The 19432-nt window shown below is 45.8% G+C and overlaps 1 protein-coding gene across 1 annotated transcript in view; it reads left to right on the forward strand.

Annotated features, from left to right (window-relative positions):
• The window catches only part of szt2 (SZT2 subunit of KICSTOR complex), a gene marked incomplete at its 5' end in the record, with an annotated part of 122785 nt that overhangs the window by 22999 nt on the left and 80354 nt on the right, over positions 1-19432 (forward strand). Inside the window, 19 exons of the mRNA XM_083647712.1 lie at positions 33-80; positions 2423-2553; positions 2699-2957; positions 3219-3390; positions 3652-3744; positions 4839-4914; positions 5658-5948; positions 7370-7505; positions 9131-9247; positions 9619-9688; positions 10571-10756; positions 12044-12310; positions 12445-12722; positions 14443-14513; positions 15102-15240; positions 15357-15492; positions 15866-15986; positions 18462-18602; positions 18887-18989. Coding sequence (XP_083503838.1) covers positions 33-80; positions 2423-2553; positions 2699-2957; positions 3219-3390; positions 3652-3744; positions 4839-4914; positions 5658-5948; positions 7370-7505; positions 9131-9247; positions 9619-9688; positions 10571-10756; positions 12044-12310; positions 12445-12722; positions 14443-14513; positions 15102-15240; positions 15357-15492; positions 15866-15986; positions 18462-18602; positions 18887-18989 — 2835 coding nt within the window. The remainder of the gene's footprint in view (positions 1-32; positions 81-2422; positions 2554-2698; positions 2958-3218; positions 3391-3651; positions 3745-4838; positions 4915-5657; positions 5949-7369; positions 7506-9130; positions 9248-9618; positions 9689-10570; positions 10757-12043; positions 12311-12444; positions 12723-14442; positions 14514-15101; positions 15241-15356; positions 15493-15865; positions 15987-18461; positions 18603-18886; positions 18990-19432) is intronic.

Raw genomic sequence — 19432 nt, forward strand, 5'->3', positions numbered from 1 at the left:
CCGTCTCTGGTTGTCTCCATGGGTGAGAATAGACCTCAAGATGCTGAATCCTGGGAGATGTATCAGCAGATGAAGTTCAGGTAGCAACGCTTGGTTCTGTCTCTCCTCTCCTTCCGTTTCTGGTGAAGCGCTGCTGAGCTTTCATTGGAAGGCTGTTTTTAGGCCTCAGGAGGACATGCTTGTCTGATGCAGAATGGGGGAAAGTGTTGCTTTTCTCATCTCTAGCAGGCTTTGAAGAACCAATCTTCTTTTCCCAGGCCTGTTTCTCATTCCTCCCCAGCCTTGCTGCGTACGGGGGAGGGAGGTACACTCTTGAAAGAATGCGCCAAAAATACATCGAACACAACAAACAGTGAAGGCGTGTCCCTCTTCACACATTGGGTCCTTTTTTTTTAACTCATGGAGGCCCAAATTCTAGGGGTGGGACGATACATCGTTCTGCATCGATTCAATGATCAACAATCCAATAGCGTCGATGCACAGTGAAAACATCAATATAAATGGCCGTGACGCCATTCGAAATATAAACATTATTTCTGTTATTTTATTTTGAAATTCCACGCCACGTGTGCGTCACCATTTGAGTGGGCTTTCCACCGTAGAATCTCAGATCAGATCACAGAGTGGGCTTTCCATCCTATATTCTCAGATCAGATCAGGGAACGGCCCGGTTGTAAAGGCTACTGTACTTTGTGGCTCAATGGTGCCTGTCCTGCTGGATTCAAATTGAAACATGCGACTTGCGCTGGCAGTTGTAACGAAGGGGGCTTATTGCACTGGCAGTTGTAACAAAGGGGGCTTATTGCACTGGCAGTTGGTAATGAAGGGGGCTTATTGCTTGTGCGGCTTCTTTGTGCCACAACTTGATTTGCATAAATGTCTTAGTGAATAAGGTGAATAAAGAAAAAATTGCAATTTGCCTTCACTACGCAGTGTTAGTGACTCACACTACGCAGTGTTAGTGACTCACACTACGCAGTGTAAGTGACTCACTACGCAGTGTTAGTGACTCTGCAGCTCCATGTGCTTTTAGTCTTAAGATTATATCTATATATACATGGATATATTATACCATGTTTTTTTTTTACATATCTTTTTTTAGTATACTGTGTCTGCCCGCAGAAAGGAGAGCTGCCTCCAAGCCCTTTTCACAGTGAAACAATGTGATTTCAACTCATGACCACATTCCTTGAGACTAAATAAAGAATTTTAGCGCCACTTCATCGATGGCATGTAATGCTACTACAGTAGGATAGGAATATTTTCAGGAGTGCCTAAAACCGTATTTTCACCCCCGCCCACGTGCATCGTTATGTGTCTGTTGTCAGATACTGGTGTGTGTGTGTAAAAAATATCCATATGGTGCAGTGGTGCACTCTTCAGCGTAAAGCTGGATTGAAAGGATTGACTGGAAAGAATGGGTTGCTCTCTTTGTTATTTCTGCTGCAGTTGGTTTAACTGCTGCTGTGCTCTTACTGCAGCTTGGCAGTTGATATCCTGTGTTGCAGCGTCTTTGGGTTCTCTTCAGTGAACCTTTGGCCCTACATTGTAACGCGGACAGGAATGCATCGTTGCTAAAGCACAACCCTCGGTGAACAAGGTCTTTTCCCCACCTCTTTCATCCCTCCTCCTCTGCCGCTTTTGTCCTGGATAAGTTCATCTTCTGAATTGCAAACTTGACACTAGGGCTGCAACTAACCATTTATTTTCATGATCCGATTAATCTGTCGATTGTTTTCTCGATTAATCGATTAGTTGTATGGTCTATAAATTGACAGAAAATGGTGAAAGTGAATGTCAATCAGTGTTCCTCAAAGCCCAAGATGACGTCCTCTAATGTCTTGTTTTGTCCACAACCCAAATATATTTAGTTTACTGTCATAGAGGAGTAAAGAAACCAGGAAATATTCACATTTAAGAAGCTCGAATCAGAGAATTTTGATTTTTTTTCTTCCTAGAAATGAATCAAAACGATGAATCAATGATCAAAATAATTGTTGGTTATTTTTCTGTCGATCGACTAATCGATTAATCGTTGCAGCTCTACTTGACACTTGAAAGCGCATGCTGTCCCTCTGCAGGCTTGTTGTCTACTGTGACTTTGCATTGTGTAGTTTGTGGGCTCGTGCCATCTAACTGCATATTATGCAGCATTACTTGCAATGGAACTGTATGTATGTGTAATTGGTACTGTGCATTTTACACATACTGGAGAGGGCGTGTCTATGAATATAAATCAGTGGCAAAGGAGATTGTGTTTGTTATTGAGCCCTATAAAATCTTCTTAATATGGCCTAATGTGCCTCCTACAGATGCTAAATCAGGCTTAATATGGCATAATGTGGCCTACAGATGCTAAATCAGGCTTGCCAGTGAGCATCTTTTCTCCTGTCTGGGTGTGTTTGCTGTGTTTTTCTCCGAGCAGGTCTCTGTCTCAGGAGCGCAGCAGTCCTGTCTCCTGGACTGACCTCCTGGCTCAGCCGCACAAACACAAAGAGCTGGCCAACTACTGCAGCCTGCTGCAGGAGCATTACCACCAGAGCTACGTCAAAGGTTCTTCTTCTTCTTCTTCTGCAGCTGGGTTCAGAAATCTTCAGTTTCCCAGTTGGAATTTCGACTTTTAAGGGTTTCTTCCCATGTAGGAAGTGGATATCTGGAATGCAGCTTGAGTTGCTGATTTGCTTGCTGTGGCCCTCAGGTGTGTACCGGAGCCTGCAGCAGACCTACAGCATCAGCTCCCAGGACCTCCTGATGGCGATGGACTACTGTGAAGAATCCCTGCAGGAGATCGACATCACCTCCTTCCTGCAGACCCTGTGTGGCCACATCAGGGTGTTCAGGGAGCGCAGCGAGGCTCCGGGACGGGCAGGGAAGCCCAGGACCCCCGCCACCTTCATCATCGGAGAGGTTGAAGAGGAGCTGCTGGCTGACACGGCTGCTGTGGTCTCCTCGTCCAGGTAGGGCCAAGGATAGAGGGAACTGGGTTGTTTCAGTAGCAAATAATAATAGCATGCAGCATAGAAAAATGCAATATAGACACAAATAGAGACATAACCTACAACATACATGTAACCAACAATTATAGCACTAGAGTGTAACATAGAACTAAGACATATATAACTCATATATATATATATATATATATCTCAGCGTGATATTTTATGTGATCTAATATTGTCTCAAGCCTAATTATGCATGCCTGATATGTCTGGCACTAGTATTGAAATGGAGGACAACAGTGAAGCTGAGTCCAGGGGAAAGTCCTCTGCTCCTGCATCCCCGCTGATCCTGGATGAGCCCAAGACGGCCAAGATCCTCGACTTCCCTCTGTCACTGCTGCAGTCACAGCAGAAGTGTGAAGTGTATCCAGATCTCCACAAGATCATACAGGTAATTGTCCTGAACTGCAGCAGTTGTCTTGATTCAAATTCTGTATGCATTACAATGTTTGGGCTAAAAGAAATCAAATCAAATAAGTCAGTGGGGCAAATGAGAGGTGTTTGGTCCTATAATTAGCGAGGAGCCATTTTCCACCTTTTTAGATGAGCTTGTTATTCTTTTTCATCAGGCTCTTTCTCAGATGAACAAACCCAACATCTACAATGTGACTGTTGGTGTTGAAATGTGTTTAAAACAATGTCCGTTCAACAGGATAAATTCATGGATATCGGATCTCAGTATTTCAAAACTGTGCCCTCCAATCCACATTACTTCTTCTACTGCCCGGCATCATGCAAGAAAGAGGTGAGTTGACGAGGTTGTGTTCTGTGTTTGCCCACCGTTTTGCCTACTGGTCAGATCGACTTGAATTTCAAGAACTCTCTCCACACTTTGTTCTCCCCCCTCATGATGACTGGAGGATTGGTCGTCTTCTGTTGATCCATCCATCTGTTTGACGTGTGCAGCATCTCCACACTAACCACATTCTGATTAAACTTGAGAGAGAATGATGCATTTCACCACTCTGTTCTGTTGTGGCATTTTCAAAATGACAGTGACATTCTTCATACTTGTGTTCCTTGTTGTCACATCATGATGTGCGATATCTCAGTTACCACTGTTGGATTTAGCTGAAACTCTGGGAAAAGATGCCACTCCCTGCAGCTCTTCAAAATTAAAAAAAAAACACACCCAGGTGCTGAAGTAAGCGGTGCAGCAGACAGACCGTGACATCACAGTTGCGCAATTGCAAATGCATTCAACACACACACACACACACACACACACACACACACACACACACACACACACACACACACACAACTGCCCGACTGACATCACTTCCAGGTGACTTTTCAGGTGACTACACACAAAGTCACTTATAGAAGTGGTTGCACCACTTAAAAATACACTGATTTTTATTTATTTGTGTATTTACTTGTTTATTTAACACGGACAAATGCATTAAACATTGTTTCATGTTATATATAAAATACAAAATAGATGCCTTGCATACTTTTTTTAGACAGCTAATTTGCAACCCTTCTCCCTGGCTAAGTTTTGGAGTTAAAACAGAAAGTACAACAGTACATAAGCAACATTAAGCTTAAAAATAGTACAAAAACTTTAAAATACAATACCGATACGGACAGGGATTGATCTAAGGTGGACAATGCAATTTGCAGTCAAAACTGGCTAACATATTAGCTCAAATCAATGTGTCATTCAAACCTACAAAGCTAACTGGGTGTTGTGTGTAAGTTCAGACACAGTGGACCCAGGGTGGGTTTGGATGATGAAAGGATGTTGCGGTGGAGACCAATTGGTCTGTACTACCTGAATATTGTTGGTTAGACTGGTTGAGGACACTGAGTATGCAGTGTGGATTGTCTCCCCAGGAGGACTCTGACGCTGAGGAGGAGAGGAGAGACGGTGAAGAGCTGCTGTCCGAGGCTGAACCAGTGACTGAGGATGGTGAGTGAGGCTGTCGCTGAAATGATATTTGTCTTAGACAGCCGCTGTCTTTGTCACATCATGCAAGAAAGTTTGAAGTATTTTCCTTGCCGTTAGCGACACCCATCAGTTTCAATGTTAAATGCTGACAATGCTAACATGCCATTTTTTCCATTTGACAGTTAAAGTGCAGATGCAAAAGTTGCCTGGCAAAGCACTTTGTACAGAAAAATAGCAGATCTCAACTTAAGTCAAGTCAAATTTATTATAAGCACCTGTGCTAGGGTATCCACAGGCCCTTGCAAAGTATTAAATTCTAAAAAAATAAATAAGTAAAATAAAATTGAACAATTCTGAAAATTGTCATAGTTATTAGTGATCTTATTTTCCCCCACCATGCAATGACAATGTAATTTATCAGATTAATACAGAAAACAGTTCGTAATACAATATGCATAATATTCCATCATGTGTATGTCACTAAACATAATTAGACTTCATATTCCTTAACAATTAATTTCTTATTGTTTTTCTTAAACTGCTCATGTATGGTTTCAGAACTTTCATTAGCTATGTTCAGCCAGAAATAGGCTGGGTTTGCCAACTTTGTTCCCTTTGGTTTTTAAACTGGATCTTAAATTTGAATCCAGGTAGCATAAAGAAAGACTTAAAAAAAGTATTTTCCTCAAATATGAAGATACCTTGCATACCAGTTAATGGCATGGAAGTGACCGGTTTTCACTGTTTGTTCCTCCGGCGTGTAGAAAACATGTCCGGCTGCTGCATGGTGACGGAGAGCGACACAGATTTGGAAGTGGAGTACGAGGAGGGTCCCGGGGCCAAGTCCCAGGGAGACGGAGAAGAACAGTCCCTCTCTGACTCCAACACTGTCAACCAGGACCAGGACTCCTTCAGCATCCTGGAGGGAGACTCCCTGCTGGAGCCAGATGGGCCCCTGCTGGAGATGCCGCCCCTGTTTGTCCATCTCACCTGTTCTGTGAATATGAAGAGCTGCCACGGGTCCATGCCCATACAAACACTGCCCACTTGCCTCAGTGAGTGCAGCCAGAGATACTTAATACACTGTAGACATTGCTCATCCGAGGCTCCACCAATAGTATGAAATGGTATACTCTTTTCCCGTCTCCTAAATGGGCGTTGTCCAACTCTCCCCTTGAAGTGTTCGCCTAGCAAGCTAACTTGACCTAGAGATCGTGAGTTCCCAAAACGGAATAAACACCACACGCATATAAACACAAAACTGCCCCTTGTTAGCTAGGGTTGGGTACCAAAACCCGGCACCGCTCTGGTACCGGTACGTTTACAACCAATACTACCTACCAGTACTGAATTGCAACGCAGGGGTGTAGCAGTGGCAAAACTCACATGACACAGATACAGGAAACTGGAGTGGAGTTGAGCCGTCTCTGTAATAAATGGTCTCTGGTGCAGCCTTGATACATGGCAGCGACCCACACCGACATCTCGATGCATCCAAAGAAGTCCATCCTTAAAGCTATTATGTGTTGCATTTTTAAACATCAATTTATCATATAATCGTGTCCAATTAATATGGATATTTTGGCAGCGTCTGAAATTACCACCTGTGAAGCACCAAATGCCAGTAAAATTTGTCTTAGCTAAATCAATAGGGGTGACCTACCGCACCGGTCGGTAACTTTAAAGATGATAACTTTTGCATGCCTTGGTTATATACAGCTTTTGCTAGTGAAATTAAAGCAAAAACACTGGCTCTTTATCAAACAGAGTCTTGCTTGGCTGCCTTCTCTTCTGGCTTAACACAAAATGGTAGCATCCGAATGTTTGCAAAGTATGGAATAATAAAATATTAAAGACAAATTACACATATTGCAGTGTATAGAACATAGTTTACCAGCCCTTGGCAAGTGAGTAAATAAATTAATTGTTGACACTACCTTTACCTTGGTAGAATTACTGTTGACAAATGAGACCATGATTGAAACGATTGGTAGCCTCTATTTCACACCAGTGGTATAGAGAGCCAAAGTGAACGTCACTTCCTGCTTCAGCATGTGTACCAAGGGATCTGCCATTTTATTTTCCATTGACTTTTCGTAAAATGCTTATCTTATTATAATTTGACAAGTGTCCGTGTGCATGCGTGCGTGTGAGCAGAATTCTGTCCGGCCGCTGCTGTGCTGTTTTACATGCGATCGGGCCCAAACTTTCAGGGGTTCTAAAGAGCACCCGTGCGGGTGACCTGACGGAGCCGGATTTTTTAATTAGGTGATTGCCCTGATTACCTAATGATGTGATGTCATCAGTGATGTCATCTTTCCTGGCTGAGGCTATATAAGTTCAATGATGATGACATCAGTGATGATGTTAGTGCTAAGTGTTTCTTAAATTGAAGACCGTCATTTTCCGGCTCCATCAGCATTTGACACCATTCTTTGACAACATCAGTTTAGTAGTGGCGATTTCTCTTTTGCAGGTGAGATTATTTCCTGCCTGGAGAATGCCGACACCTTACAGTCGGTGGATTTGAACGAGCTCTCGGTCACATTAGACATTTTTGTCCTGACGCTCCCTCTGGAGATAGAAGTCATGGCCGACTTCCATCACAACAGGTGAGTGAAAGTGTTGGCACAAAGCTCTGGCTCTGCAGTTTTTCTAAACAAATAGATTTTTCAAGTTTTTTGGGGGAACAACCCCTTGTATTCTAATGTTTTATTTCCGAATTTGGCCCTAGTCACAGTGTCACATTAAATGACACCTCTCCCCACACGTACACCCTCAGAGAGTAACTAGGTTCCCTAGTCACAGGGTCACATGACACCTCTCTCCACAGGTACACCTCAGAGAGTAACTAGATTCCCTAGTCACAGGGTCACATTAAATTACACCTCTCTCCACAGGTACTCCTCAGATAGCCTGGGTAAACCCAGCCCCCAGTGACCTGCTCTCAGGCTTTCCCTGCTTACAGTCACAAGGTGACTGAGAGCAGGTCTGAGAGCAGGTCACGTGGCGGCTGGGTTTACCCAGGCTACTCCTCAGAGAGTAACTAGGTTCCCTAGTCAGTGTAACATTAAATGACACCTCTCTCCACAGGTACACCTCAGAGAGTAACTAGGTTCCCTAGTCACAGGGTCACACTAAATTACACCTCTCTCCACAGGTACACCTCAGAGAGTAACTAGGTTCCCTAGTCACAGGGTCACATTAAATGACACCTCTCTCCACAGGTACACCTCAGAGAGCAGTGTGTCAACAAATAGATTTTTAAAGTTTTTTGGGGGAACAACCCCCTGTATTATAATGTTTTATTTCTGAATTTGGCCCTAGTCACAGTGTCACATTAAATGACACCTCTCTCCACAGGTACACCTCAGAGAGTAACTAGGTTCCCTAGTCACAGTGTCACATTACATGACACCTCTCTCCACAGGTACACCTCAGAGAGTAACTAGGTTCCCTAGTCACAGGGTCACATTACATGACACCTCTCTCCACAGGTACACCTCAGAGAGTAACTAGGTTCCCTAGTCACAGGGTCACATTAAATGACACCTCTCTCCACAGGTACACCTCAGAGAGTAACTAGATTCCCTAGTCACAGGGTCACATTAAATGACACCTCTCTCCACAGGTACACCTCAGAGAGTAACTAGGTTCCCTAGTCACAGGGTCACATTAAATGACATTTCTCCCCACAGGTACACCTGACCTCAGAGAGTAACTAGGTTCCCTAGTCACAGGGTCACATTAAATGACACCTCCCTCCACAGGTACACCTCAGAGAGTAACTAGATTCCCTAGTCACATGGTCACATTAAATGACACCTCCCTCCACAGGTACACCTCAGAGAGTAACTAGATTCCCTAGTCACATGGTCACATTAAATGACACCTCCCTCCACAGGTACACCTGACCTCAGAGAGTAACTAGGTTCCCTAGTCACAGGGTCACATGACACCTCTCTCCACAGGTACACCTCAGAGAGTAACTAGGTTCCCTAGTCACAGTGTCACATTAAATGACACCTCCCTCCACAGGTACACCTCAGAGAGTAACTAGGTTCCCTAGTCACAGCGTCACATTAAATGACACCTCCCTCCACAGGTACACCTCAGAGAGTAACTAGGTTCCCTAGTCAGTGTCACATTAAATTACACCTCTCTCCACAGGTACACCTCAGAGAGTAACTAGGTGCCCTAGTCACAGCGTCACATTAAATGACACCTCCCTCCACAGGTACACCTCAGAGAGCAGTGTGTCACTGAACCGTTCTCCAGGACAGCCCTCCTCCTACCGGTCCGATGAGGAGATGATGGCCGTACTGGACAGCCTGAGGGGGGTCGGTGTGGACGGGTGAGTTTGACAGCCTGAGGGGGGTCGGTGTGGACGGGTGAGTTTGACAGCCTGAGGGGGGTCGGTGTGGACGGGTGAGTTTGACAGCCTGAGGGGGGTCGGTGTGGACGGGTGAGTTTGACAGCCTGAGGGGGGTTGGTGTGGACGGGTGAGTTTGACAGCCTGAGGGGGGTTGGTGTGGACGGGTGAGTTTGACAGCCTGAGGGGGGTCGGTGTGGACGGGTGAGTTTGACAGCCTGAGGGGGGTCGGTGTGGACGGGTGAGTTTGACCAGCAGACTTTTTTTTCCACCAAGGATAATTCTGAGCTGGTTCTGATATGTCGGCAAACAGAGATGTCTGCCCGAGCCTTGATCGCTTTGTCTTCTAACAGGGTATCTGGAGATCCTCTGTCCAAACTCCCACTTCCTCACAAATTAGCCATTCTGGCAACGATGGATGAGGTGAGTCTTACTCCTCTCTGCTACTAAATGCCAAAGCAGCAATACTGCTACTGCTGTATCATCATCAACAACAACAACGTTAATCACATCAATTACAACACCACTAATAATAATGTGTTAAATGGCAGTTTTCAGGCTATTTTCATGGCCTCATTCAAATGAAAAGGAAGTAAAAATCCAAACAATTGTCAGATGCAGCCTGCATCTGATCTTGGTAATTAGTTTATAATCTGGTTCTCATGGCAGTCAAGAGCCAAATAACCCCCATGTTAAAACTAAGTGGAATATTGCTTTAATTGATCACGAAGGATGTTAAAATAAAAGGCACGCCAAGATCTGGATAAGATGTGGTTTCTTCATTTGCTATAATAGAAGGGACTTGATTTCGGCGGCACGGTCGCTCAGTGGTTAGCACTGTCGCCTCACAGCAAGAAGGTCGTGGGTTCAAATCTCCACCCCGGTCCTTTCTGTGTGGAATTTGCATGTTCTCCCCGTGTTTGCGTGGGTTTCCTCCGGGTGCTCTGGTTTCTTTCCACAGTCTACAGATATGCTGTGGTTGTGTAGTATCCTAATGTATACAATCTAGTCAAATGTGTCGTATGTATGATGTATGCAATCTATATGCTATGTGTAGATATAGGATGTAATATCTGACTGTGATGATGCTATGGAAAGCCCATTGAGACACGCTCGTGATAAGAGGGTATAAACATAACCGAACTGAACCTGTGACATTAAAGAAGCGCTGAAACATTTGTTGAGTTCAGTGTCATATGACCGCAGATTGTATTTTACAGTGTTTACACGTTACATGTTTTTTTACGTGTTCAGTGAAACAATAGTGATACGCACTTTTTGGTGCTTGTTGTTGCTTTGTTGTAGATCCGCTGGGTGCTGGAGGATGAGATAGTTTCCGCCTTGCGTCATTCTCGGCTCGTCACCTCGGCCACGCTGCAGAAGGTCGCCAACCATCTCCTGCGCTCCAGCGGACGAGCTCACTGCCACTGTGAGGATGTCCCACTGCAGTTTGTCTTTGGTCCTGAGCAGTCTCTGGAAAAGTTCAAAGAGGTAAAGTACTGCAGTAACCGTAAAATGGTATATGATTTTTTTTTTTTTTTTTTTTTCACTCATTCTAAGCTTCCATTGAATATGTTTCAATACAAATAGTTACTCAGACTATAGTCTTGCTAGCCAGCCTCTCTTCCCTTCCGTCAGAGAGTCTGGCGCCGCAGGTTTCCATTGTGCGATTGCGAAAAAAATGCTCTGTTTGGGTTAGCCAATCATCCTCGTCTTGGGCGGTGCTTAGCGTTAGTGCCCTTGGAAAATAGTTTCGGGGTGGAACTTGTGCCGAGCAGGCCTTCTTTATTGCACAATCCAAATTTTCTTCAAAACTTGCCATTTTCAGCGTGTAGCAACGAGTTAGCCTGTAGGTTTCTGCCGTTACGGCGGCCGGGAGCATTACAGCGACACACATGGGCCGCTCTGATTGACATGGTCGGAGCCAATGCGTGAGAGCTTGCAAGCGGGGGAGCGGATATCCTGCTGCCACCGAAACAGCCGCTCGAATGGGAGAGCAGCTTTAGAGCAGGGGAGGGCTTATCCCTGTTGCTTGTTTCCATGGCGCCAGACTCTCTGACGGAAGGGAAGAGAGGCTGGCTAGCGAGACTACTCAGACTACAACATTTTTACTGTCAGCCTAAACCAGTACTGATGTAGTCCACTATTTCTATTGAACAGTACTGTATAGACTTGAACTATTATTTTTTGGGCCCACTGGGCAAATCCCCTGCCTAGTGATTTTTACCTGGACACGGTCACTTTCATGTCCTATGGAAACAGAGAAAGTAGTCCCTTGTGTCTATGCTCTCATTGCTTAATATAACTAGTTATGATTATGATACCTATTGGAGCACACAGTCACCATTTAGTCAGGCTCGCTCACCAAGTGGGCATGCAGCCTCTCCTCTCTCTCCCCAGAGGGCTTTCATAGTCCACTTCCATGGCTGATTCCAACTCCGCTCAGGTGTGCTCCATCAGTAGCTCATGAACGGAGCTCTCCACGGTGCTGAACCTGTGTTCACTCATTTTGCCCTCTAATTAGAAGTTTTTTTGCCATTTAGTCGCCCTAAATACCTAATTAAAAAATCTGGCCCTATCGCCCTCTGCTTGGGACCACTGCCGGTACCCGTGCCAAATATGAATGCTGTCAGGCCGACGGTGTCCGAGTAAATGGAAACAGACACATACACGTACATAGGTTTGCTCATTTATGTGTAAGATGGATAAATTGACCGACGATTCAATCCTTTGCCTAAGTGTGATTGCGCTGTATAACCGCCTAACTGCTCTGCACAGGAGTTCCGGAGAATGTCTTTCTCGGGCTACGTGTTGAACGGGGAACAAGACAACTTCTACTACATGTCGCTGAGTCGACTGCACCCCCAGAGGATCCAGGCTACCAAGAGGCTGTCTGAGAGCACAGCCAACCCCACGCAGCAGACTCATCCCTGTGCTGTCGGAGGACCGGCGGACGACATAACACGGGCTTTGTCTAACCAAGCCATCCCTGGGAAAATGTTGGAGAGTGAAGTGGACGCACAGCTGACGGAGGCAGACAGCGAGGTTTGCTCACCATCTCCTATCTTTTTGCATTTCTATTCCCTTTATGCTGACCTTACATGAGACAGCATCTACAAATGGACATTTATTGATATGAAAATGTCTCAGATTATGACTTTGACTCCATCCATCTGCAGGGTGAAGAGAAGAAGTCCATTAGTGTTGCTGATGACAGTGGAAATGAGCCAACTTCAGCTCCAAGTGAGCCAGTCAAAGCCATCAAGCCTGAAGCGGAAGACACTGGTTCCCAGAGCTCAGTCAGCAGGGTGGGGGACAGAGGCCAGCCCAGTACCCCCCACCTCCAAGCCGGCACCAGCAGCGGCAGCACGGACCACTGCACGGAGCACGCCTCGCCCCCCAAGAACCCCTCTGCTGTCAGTCTGGCTGAGTCTGTGCAGTCGGCTACCCATAGTGAGTGTGCACGGACTGCCAGAACTTCTGTTTGTTTGTGTGTGTGTGTGTGTGTGTGTGTGTGTGTGTGTGTGTGTGTGTCTAAAAGCCTCGTTGGCTACAGTAGCGGTCCTGAACTGTAATACAGAGTAACTGAAGTTCTGGCCAGACTAGTGTTTGTCGTGAGCTGGCAGGTAGCTACCGTTAGCATAGCTTCTCCGTACTGTAGTAGAAAAAAGCTGATAGCTAAGCTACCCGGTAGCTATCTGTCCTACAGAAAACAGGCAGACTCCACATCTTTCTTCGTCCCCACTCGCCAACGGGTGAATGCTGACGACTCGCGTTTTGGAATGAGCCTTGTTTGCTTGTTGCCATTTTGCCTCGCTGTTCTTTTTCACTGTTTTCAACCGTTCTGGCAACCGCAGGGAGGAGGAGCAACGTTGAAATGATGCCTCTATCCTCAGTATGCCTTTAAGCAACCGCTATTCATGGCAAATGATGGCAGATGCTGCTGACACATGAACAAAGAGTCCCGGGCCTGGCTGAGCTGGCAGGTTTAACAAAGAGTCCCGGGCCTGGCTGAGCTGGCAGGTTTAACAAAGAGTCCCGGGCCTGGCTGAGCTGGCAGGTTTAACAAAGAGTCCCGGGCCTGGCTGAGCTGGCATGTTTAACAAAGAGTCCCGGGCCTGGCTGAGCTGGCAGGTTTAACAAAGAGTCCCGGGCCTGGCTGAGCTGGCAGGTTTAACAAAGAGTCCCGGGCCTGGCTGAGCTGGCAGGTTTAACAAAGAGTCCCGGGCCTGGCTGAGCTGGCAGGTTTAACAAAGAGTCCCGGGCCTGTCTGAGCTGGCAGGTTTAACAAAGAGTCCCGAGCCTGGCTGAGCTGGCAGGTTTAACAAAGAGTCCCGAGCCTGTCTGAGCTGGCAGGTTTAACAAAGAGTCCCGAGCCTGGCTGAGCTGGCAGGTTTAACAAAGAGTCCCGGGCCTGGCTGAGCTGGCAGGTTTAACAAAGAGTCCCGGGCCTGTCTGAGCTGGCAGGTTTAACAAAGAGTCCCGGGCCTGGCTGAGCTGGCAGGTTTAACAAAGAGTCCCGGGCCTGTCTGAGCTGGCAGGTTTAACAAAGAGTCCCGAGCCTGGCTGAGCTGGCAGGTTTAACAAAGAGTCCCGGGCCTGGCTGAGCTGGCAGGTTTAACAAAGAGTCCCGGGCCTGTCTGAGCTGGCAGGTTTAACAAAGAGTCCCGAGCCTGGCTGAGCTGGCAGGTTTAACAAAGAGTCCCGGGCCTGGCTGAGCTGGCAGGTTTAACAAAGAGTCCCGGGCCTGGCTGAGCTGGCAGGTTTAACAAAGAGTCCCGGGCCTGGCTGAGCTGAGCTGCCCCAAAGTATTGAACCAATAATCCATGAGATGATCACCTCCTGCTCTCTCTGGGGCACTCGTTTCCACACTGATGTGTCGTTGTCTCAGGAAGAAGGCCAGCGGAGGCCTTTTGGTCCGGGGGGCTTCTGTTCAGGCTTTGATTGGTGCCAGACTGAATCTTCTGTTCAGGCTTTGATTGGTGCCAGACTGAATCTTCTGTTCAGGCTTTGATTGGTGCCAGACTGAATCTTCTGTTCAGGCTTTGATTGGTGCCAGACTGAATCTTCTGTTCAGGCTTTGATTGGTGCCAGACTGAATCTTCTGTTCAGGCTTTGATTGGTGCCAGACCGAATCTTATGATGATGAAAATATCAAACCTTCTTTCCTCAGGCAGTGGCAAGCTCAGGCCGAGTCGAGTCCAAAGTGTCGTCTCCAGCCAAGGCAGTCTGGACTCCGATATGCTGGGTAAGTGCTGGGTTACGTGAAGGCTGTGCCATATATCAATATGATATCTATATGATATCTATATTGTGATCTGAGACTAGATTATCGTCTTAGCTTTTGGATATCGTAATATCGTGATATGGCATCATAAGTGTTGTCTTTTCCTGGTTTTAAAGGCTGCATTACAGGAGGAACGTGATGTAATCTTCTGAACTTAGTACCGGATTGTTACCCACTTATACCACTTACCCACATGACTGATGATTATTTCTCAAAACTTGTGAAAGCACCGGTAGTTGGGGAAGGAAACCCTGTCTTTGGATTTTATTTTGATCACAGTCTTGTTTTAAATAAAGTGCTTGACCTCTCACGTGTGGCTTTGACGTACAACTGAACATTTAGCCCACTTTGTGTAAAATACTGAGATATAGCATATTGCGTATGGCCCATTCAGCCTAAAAATACAGAGATATGATTTTGGGGGCAGGAGCGTTACTCATTCAGCATCCCTATACTGAATGACTATCACCCTGACATGATGATGGTGATGATAATGATGATTGAATTGCATTGGGCTGTTGTTTTTTTTCCCCCCCTGTATGTCCGAAGGTTATGATGGCGGCAGCAGTGACTCTGAGTGTGAGAGCCCCACCTTGGACGAGCAGGAGTGCCAGTCGCCGCTGATGCCGGACTTCTGGTTAATTGTTAAGATCCACCAGGACAGAGTGGAGGTCTACTCCCATTCCAGGTCAGACAAGCCTTACAAAACACATTTACATTTTTAAGGTACATTTTTTGGACCTATATTTTGGCTCTTCCACACCCGATGTAGTTGGAGCCACAGAGAATGTCACATTTTTGCAGGAGCTTCACCGAGGGAAAAGATTGTAGCGTGGAGGAGATGGAGGCGAAGGAGGAACAGGAGGAGCTGCCTGAGTACCTGCAGCTCCATCAGATGGTGGTGAGGAAGATCGGGGAGATCTGCCGAATCGTCAATCAGGTAGCTAACACGCAACAAACCGTATCACTCCAATGCACCAGACCTATATGTACAGGAGGTTTTTCTTCAACTGATTGCTGTGCAGATGCAGCACCAATTTACACCACACAACACAGATGGCAACTGAACAGAATGTTGCGCGAAGAGACACCGTTTGAAATGTTTAATTAGACTGAAGAGGGTGCGACCAGTCATTTTGATGCCACCTGATTTCAAATGGAATTGTTGTCATCAACACAGTCCCATGTGGAGCTCCATATAAACATGCTTGTCTGTTTGTGTCCACCTCCCAGCGTATGCTGCTGCAGGACCTGCACGACAGCCATGTGTAGCTCCATATAAACATGCTTGTCTGTTTGTGTCCACCTCCCAGCGTATGCTGCTGCAGGACCTGCACGACAGCCATGTGTGTAACTCTCTGCTGGTGGCTGAGAGCGAGGAGGACATCTGGAAGCACGAGTCTCTGTACAGGCAGAGGCTGAACAACTCTGATGGTCAGTCAAAAGCCCCTGGTGAAGACGGAGGCCTCCTGGAAGAAATAGTAGAACAAAAATCAAACAATGCAGTTATTTGTTTTTGGCCCACAATCTATACCTTACAACTACTACTACTGCTACTACTACTACAACTACTACTACTACTACTACTAGAAGTATGATTGTCTTCCTGCTGTCATGTAATGGCGGGCTCAGACTAAACAAATTCAGCCCGATTTTAAAACGCGATTTCTTGGTCGCGCCCGACATATTTTCAGCGTCGGGCCCGAATATGACCGTCGAGAACGACGAACGTCCGTCTTGACCTCTTGTCGTGTGACATCATCAAAGAGCAGCGTCGAGGCGTCTGGGACGCCTCACGACACCCCGACGAAAAGACTGACGTGCCGGTCTTTTCGTCGGGCTGAATTCTTTTCTCGCGCAGTTTGACAACTATTATGACGAGTTCCTTTTGACTTCAGCTTGAAGTGCGGAGAAACAGAGCGTCCCGTCCCCGTAACCATAGCAACTCACTCACTCTCTCTCTGTCGGCCTGATGAGAGAGCGGAGGGGGAGCCGCAGCAAGCAAACAGCACGCTGTGAGCTACACAATCTAGTATGTTGTAGTAGGCTACAAATATACCAGGCTAGATTTGTTAATTTCTCATTTTCTGCTCTGGCGCCGTGCTGACTTGCCTGGCCGTGCGCTGTCAGTCATGTTTTCACTCCGTGAGGTTATCAATTGATTTTGTTTTTCACTGCGTGAGTTGGCAGTCCTGGTGGGGATCCGACTTGTAGTGTTGCCTCTCTCCCAGCCAAGAGACACGTCAGGAATTGATGGCAGCACATCATTTTTTTAATGTCTTTTAGGTATAACCTGTTATTTACTGTTGTCTGAGATCTCTTGTTTGTCTGGCTGAAAAAAGAATAAAAATTGATTTAAACAGAAAGTAAACAGGAGGCAGCTCCGCTGGGTTAAAAAAAAAGAAAAAAAGAATTGATGGCAGAATGACGGTGGCATCATGTAAAAAATACCGCGTAGTCTGAGCCCGGCATAAAATGGAGCCAGTAGTAGAATCTATGGAGGAAGGTTTTTAATGCATTTTCAGCACAAACTTCAGGTTTTACTTTTCCAAATCAAAAATTGACACATTGTAAAAAAAAATCTTGTTCTCATGCAATTGTATCTGGAAGTACTGGTGATTTTAGTGAATTTCATTATCTCGTGTCGTGTCAGTACATTTCACGAGACACAGAGATTGGGAGGTAATTAATTGATGAATTACATGAGGTCCCCGACATACAGTAATCCCAATCAAATAATTAGTAGTCCAGCGCACACTCCTTAGTAAAACCGAGGATCCAATATGTCTTTCAAATGCTGTTGCTTCCTCAGGATTGCTCTCACGTGGCCTAACAGTTTATACTGGTATTATGTAGTCGATAATAAATAAATAAATCTGGCGTGTGCAGCGCTGCAGTACTAATTGTTCCACTGAGATTCCTCCTGTACTCAGGAGAACAGAATCGACGTGCGAAGCGTAATTTCCACATTTATAATGCTAATCCCGTATGAATAGAGCTAAACGCTATAGGAACTTGGGGGAAAAGATGCAGAGCTGCGGCCGGGGAATAGCAGCTACTGTATATCTGACAGGGAAGTGATGTAAACGGCCCCTTGTTAGAGTTGATTTCTTCTTAATGGCGATCATTAATTGATTGAAAAACCTTTATTTATCCCTGTAGGGGGAATTCACGTGTCTAATACAGCAACAGTAGCAGAGAATAAAAGTAGAAGACACAAGCAGAAGACATAGTAAACATTTAATAATAGGGCAATAGATAAAAAAAAAGAGAATCCATAGTTGTATGTCTTTCTTGATGTCGCACTCAAAGGCCTGTGCTTTTGTGACTGTAAATAGTCCCCCCCCCCCCCCGTCACTAATGTTGGGCAAGTTACTTTCAAAATGGAATATACTACATATTACTAGTTACTTTCATTTGAAAGTAGTAAGTTACTTTACAATATTACTGTCTGTGTAGAGTAACGCATTACTTATAACACTACTTTTGCATTACTTTCACCAAAATAACTGCAGTAGCAGAATGACATTGCCGCCCCGGAACCATCCGAAAAGATCATTTATACCATCTTCAAGTCAGTGTAAACCGTCCAAAATTCTAAAATGTTATCCCTTTTCTTTGTTATTGTCATCTATAGTGGTTACTTATTTGCATAAAAACACACAATTTGATTAGGAAATTATTGTATCTTTATTTAAATATGTGCTTTTATTGAAGAAAAGAAAGAAAGAAAAGTAACTAAACTTGTGTTACTTGACAGAGTAACTGGTATAATATTACTGAAATCATATTGTAATGAGTTATATTACTGAGCTACTGCTAAAGGTAATATATTACATGTAATGTGTTACTTTTGTAATGATTTACCCCCAACCCTGCCCGTCACCCCTTCATCGTTCATCCTCACAGATTACAACACAGAGGACAGCTACCAGCCCAGAGACTACCTGGCAGCCACCATGCAGTTCATCCCAGGGCACTTTGCTTGTGACGTGGTGTGGAGCACCATCATTCACATCCACCCACGCCTCAAGATGGGGCCCAACAGGGGTGAGTGGCAAATCTGATGAGAAATTATTTAAAACATAGGCTCAACATGGATATGCTTTGGCTCCCAAAATGGGTCACCCACTGTTCTTAAATGAATTTGGTTTTCAGATTAAAACGTTTTAACACCCTAGGGAACCACAGTTACATCTGACTGTTCCCGTGGAAATGGAAGTCTGCCTAATTCCCCTCTACAATAATGTTGATCCTGTTTGTGAAATCACTGGGTTTAGTCAGCAAATACCCTGAATCTGTCGACATGTGTTGTTTGTCTCCCCCTGTGGCAGCTATCCAGGCCCTGCGCTCGGTGCTCAATTCCTTCTGTGTGGTCAACAGGAAGAACATGTTTGTCTACCAGGAGCGTACAACCAAATCCGTCTTCTACCTCAGGTTAGCCTCTCTCTCATCAATGATGATCGGCTTCTGATGGTTCACCGGATTGTTATATCGGGGCCGTCCGGGTAGTGCAGCGGCCTATCCCTGCCTACCAACACGAGGGTCGCAGGTTCGAGCCCCCGTGTTACCTCCGGCTTGGTCGGGTGTCCATGCTGGCACTATTGTCCGTGCCTGCGGGTGGGAAGCCGGATTAAGGGTATGTGTCCTGGTCACTGCACTAGGACCTCCTCTGGTTGGTCGGGGCACCTGTTCGGGGGAGGAGGAACTGGGTGGAATAGCATGATCCTCCCATACGCTACATCCTTCCGGTGAAACCCCTCGATATCAGGTGAAAAGAAGAGGCTGGGGACTGCACATGTATTGGAGGAAGCATGGGGGTGGAGCAAGGACTGGGTGGAGGTGGAGGTGGAGCAGGGGGAATTGGCCAATTACAACTG

The sequence above is a fragment of the Poromitra crassiceps genome (genome assembly GCF_964638095.1).
Source record: "Poromitra crassiceps genome assembly, chromosome: 12".
Taxonomy (NCBI): Eukaryota; Metazoa; Chordata; class Actinopteri; order Beryciformes; family Melamphaidae; genus Poromitra; species Poromitra crassiceps.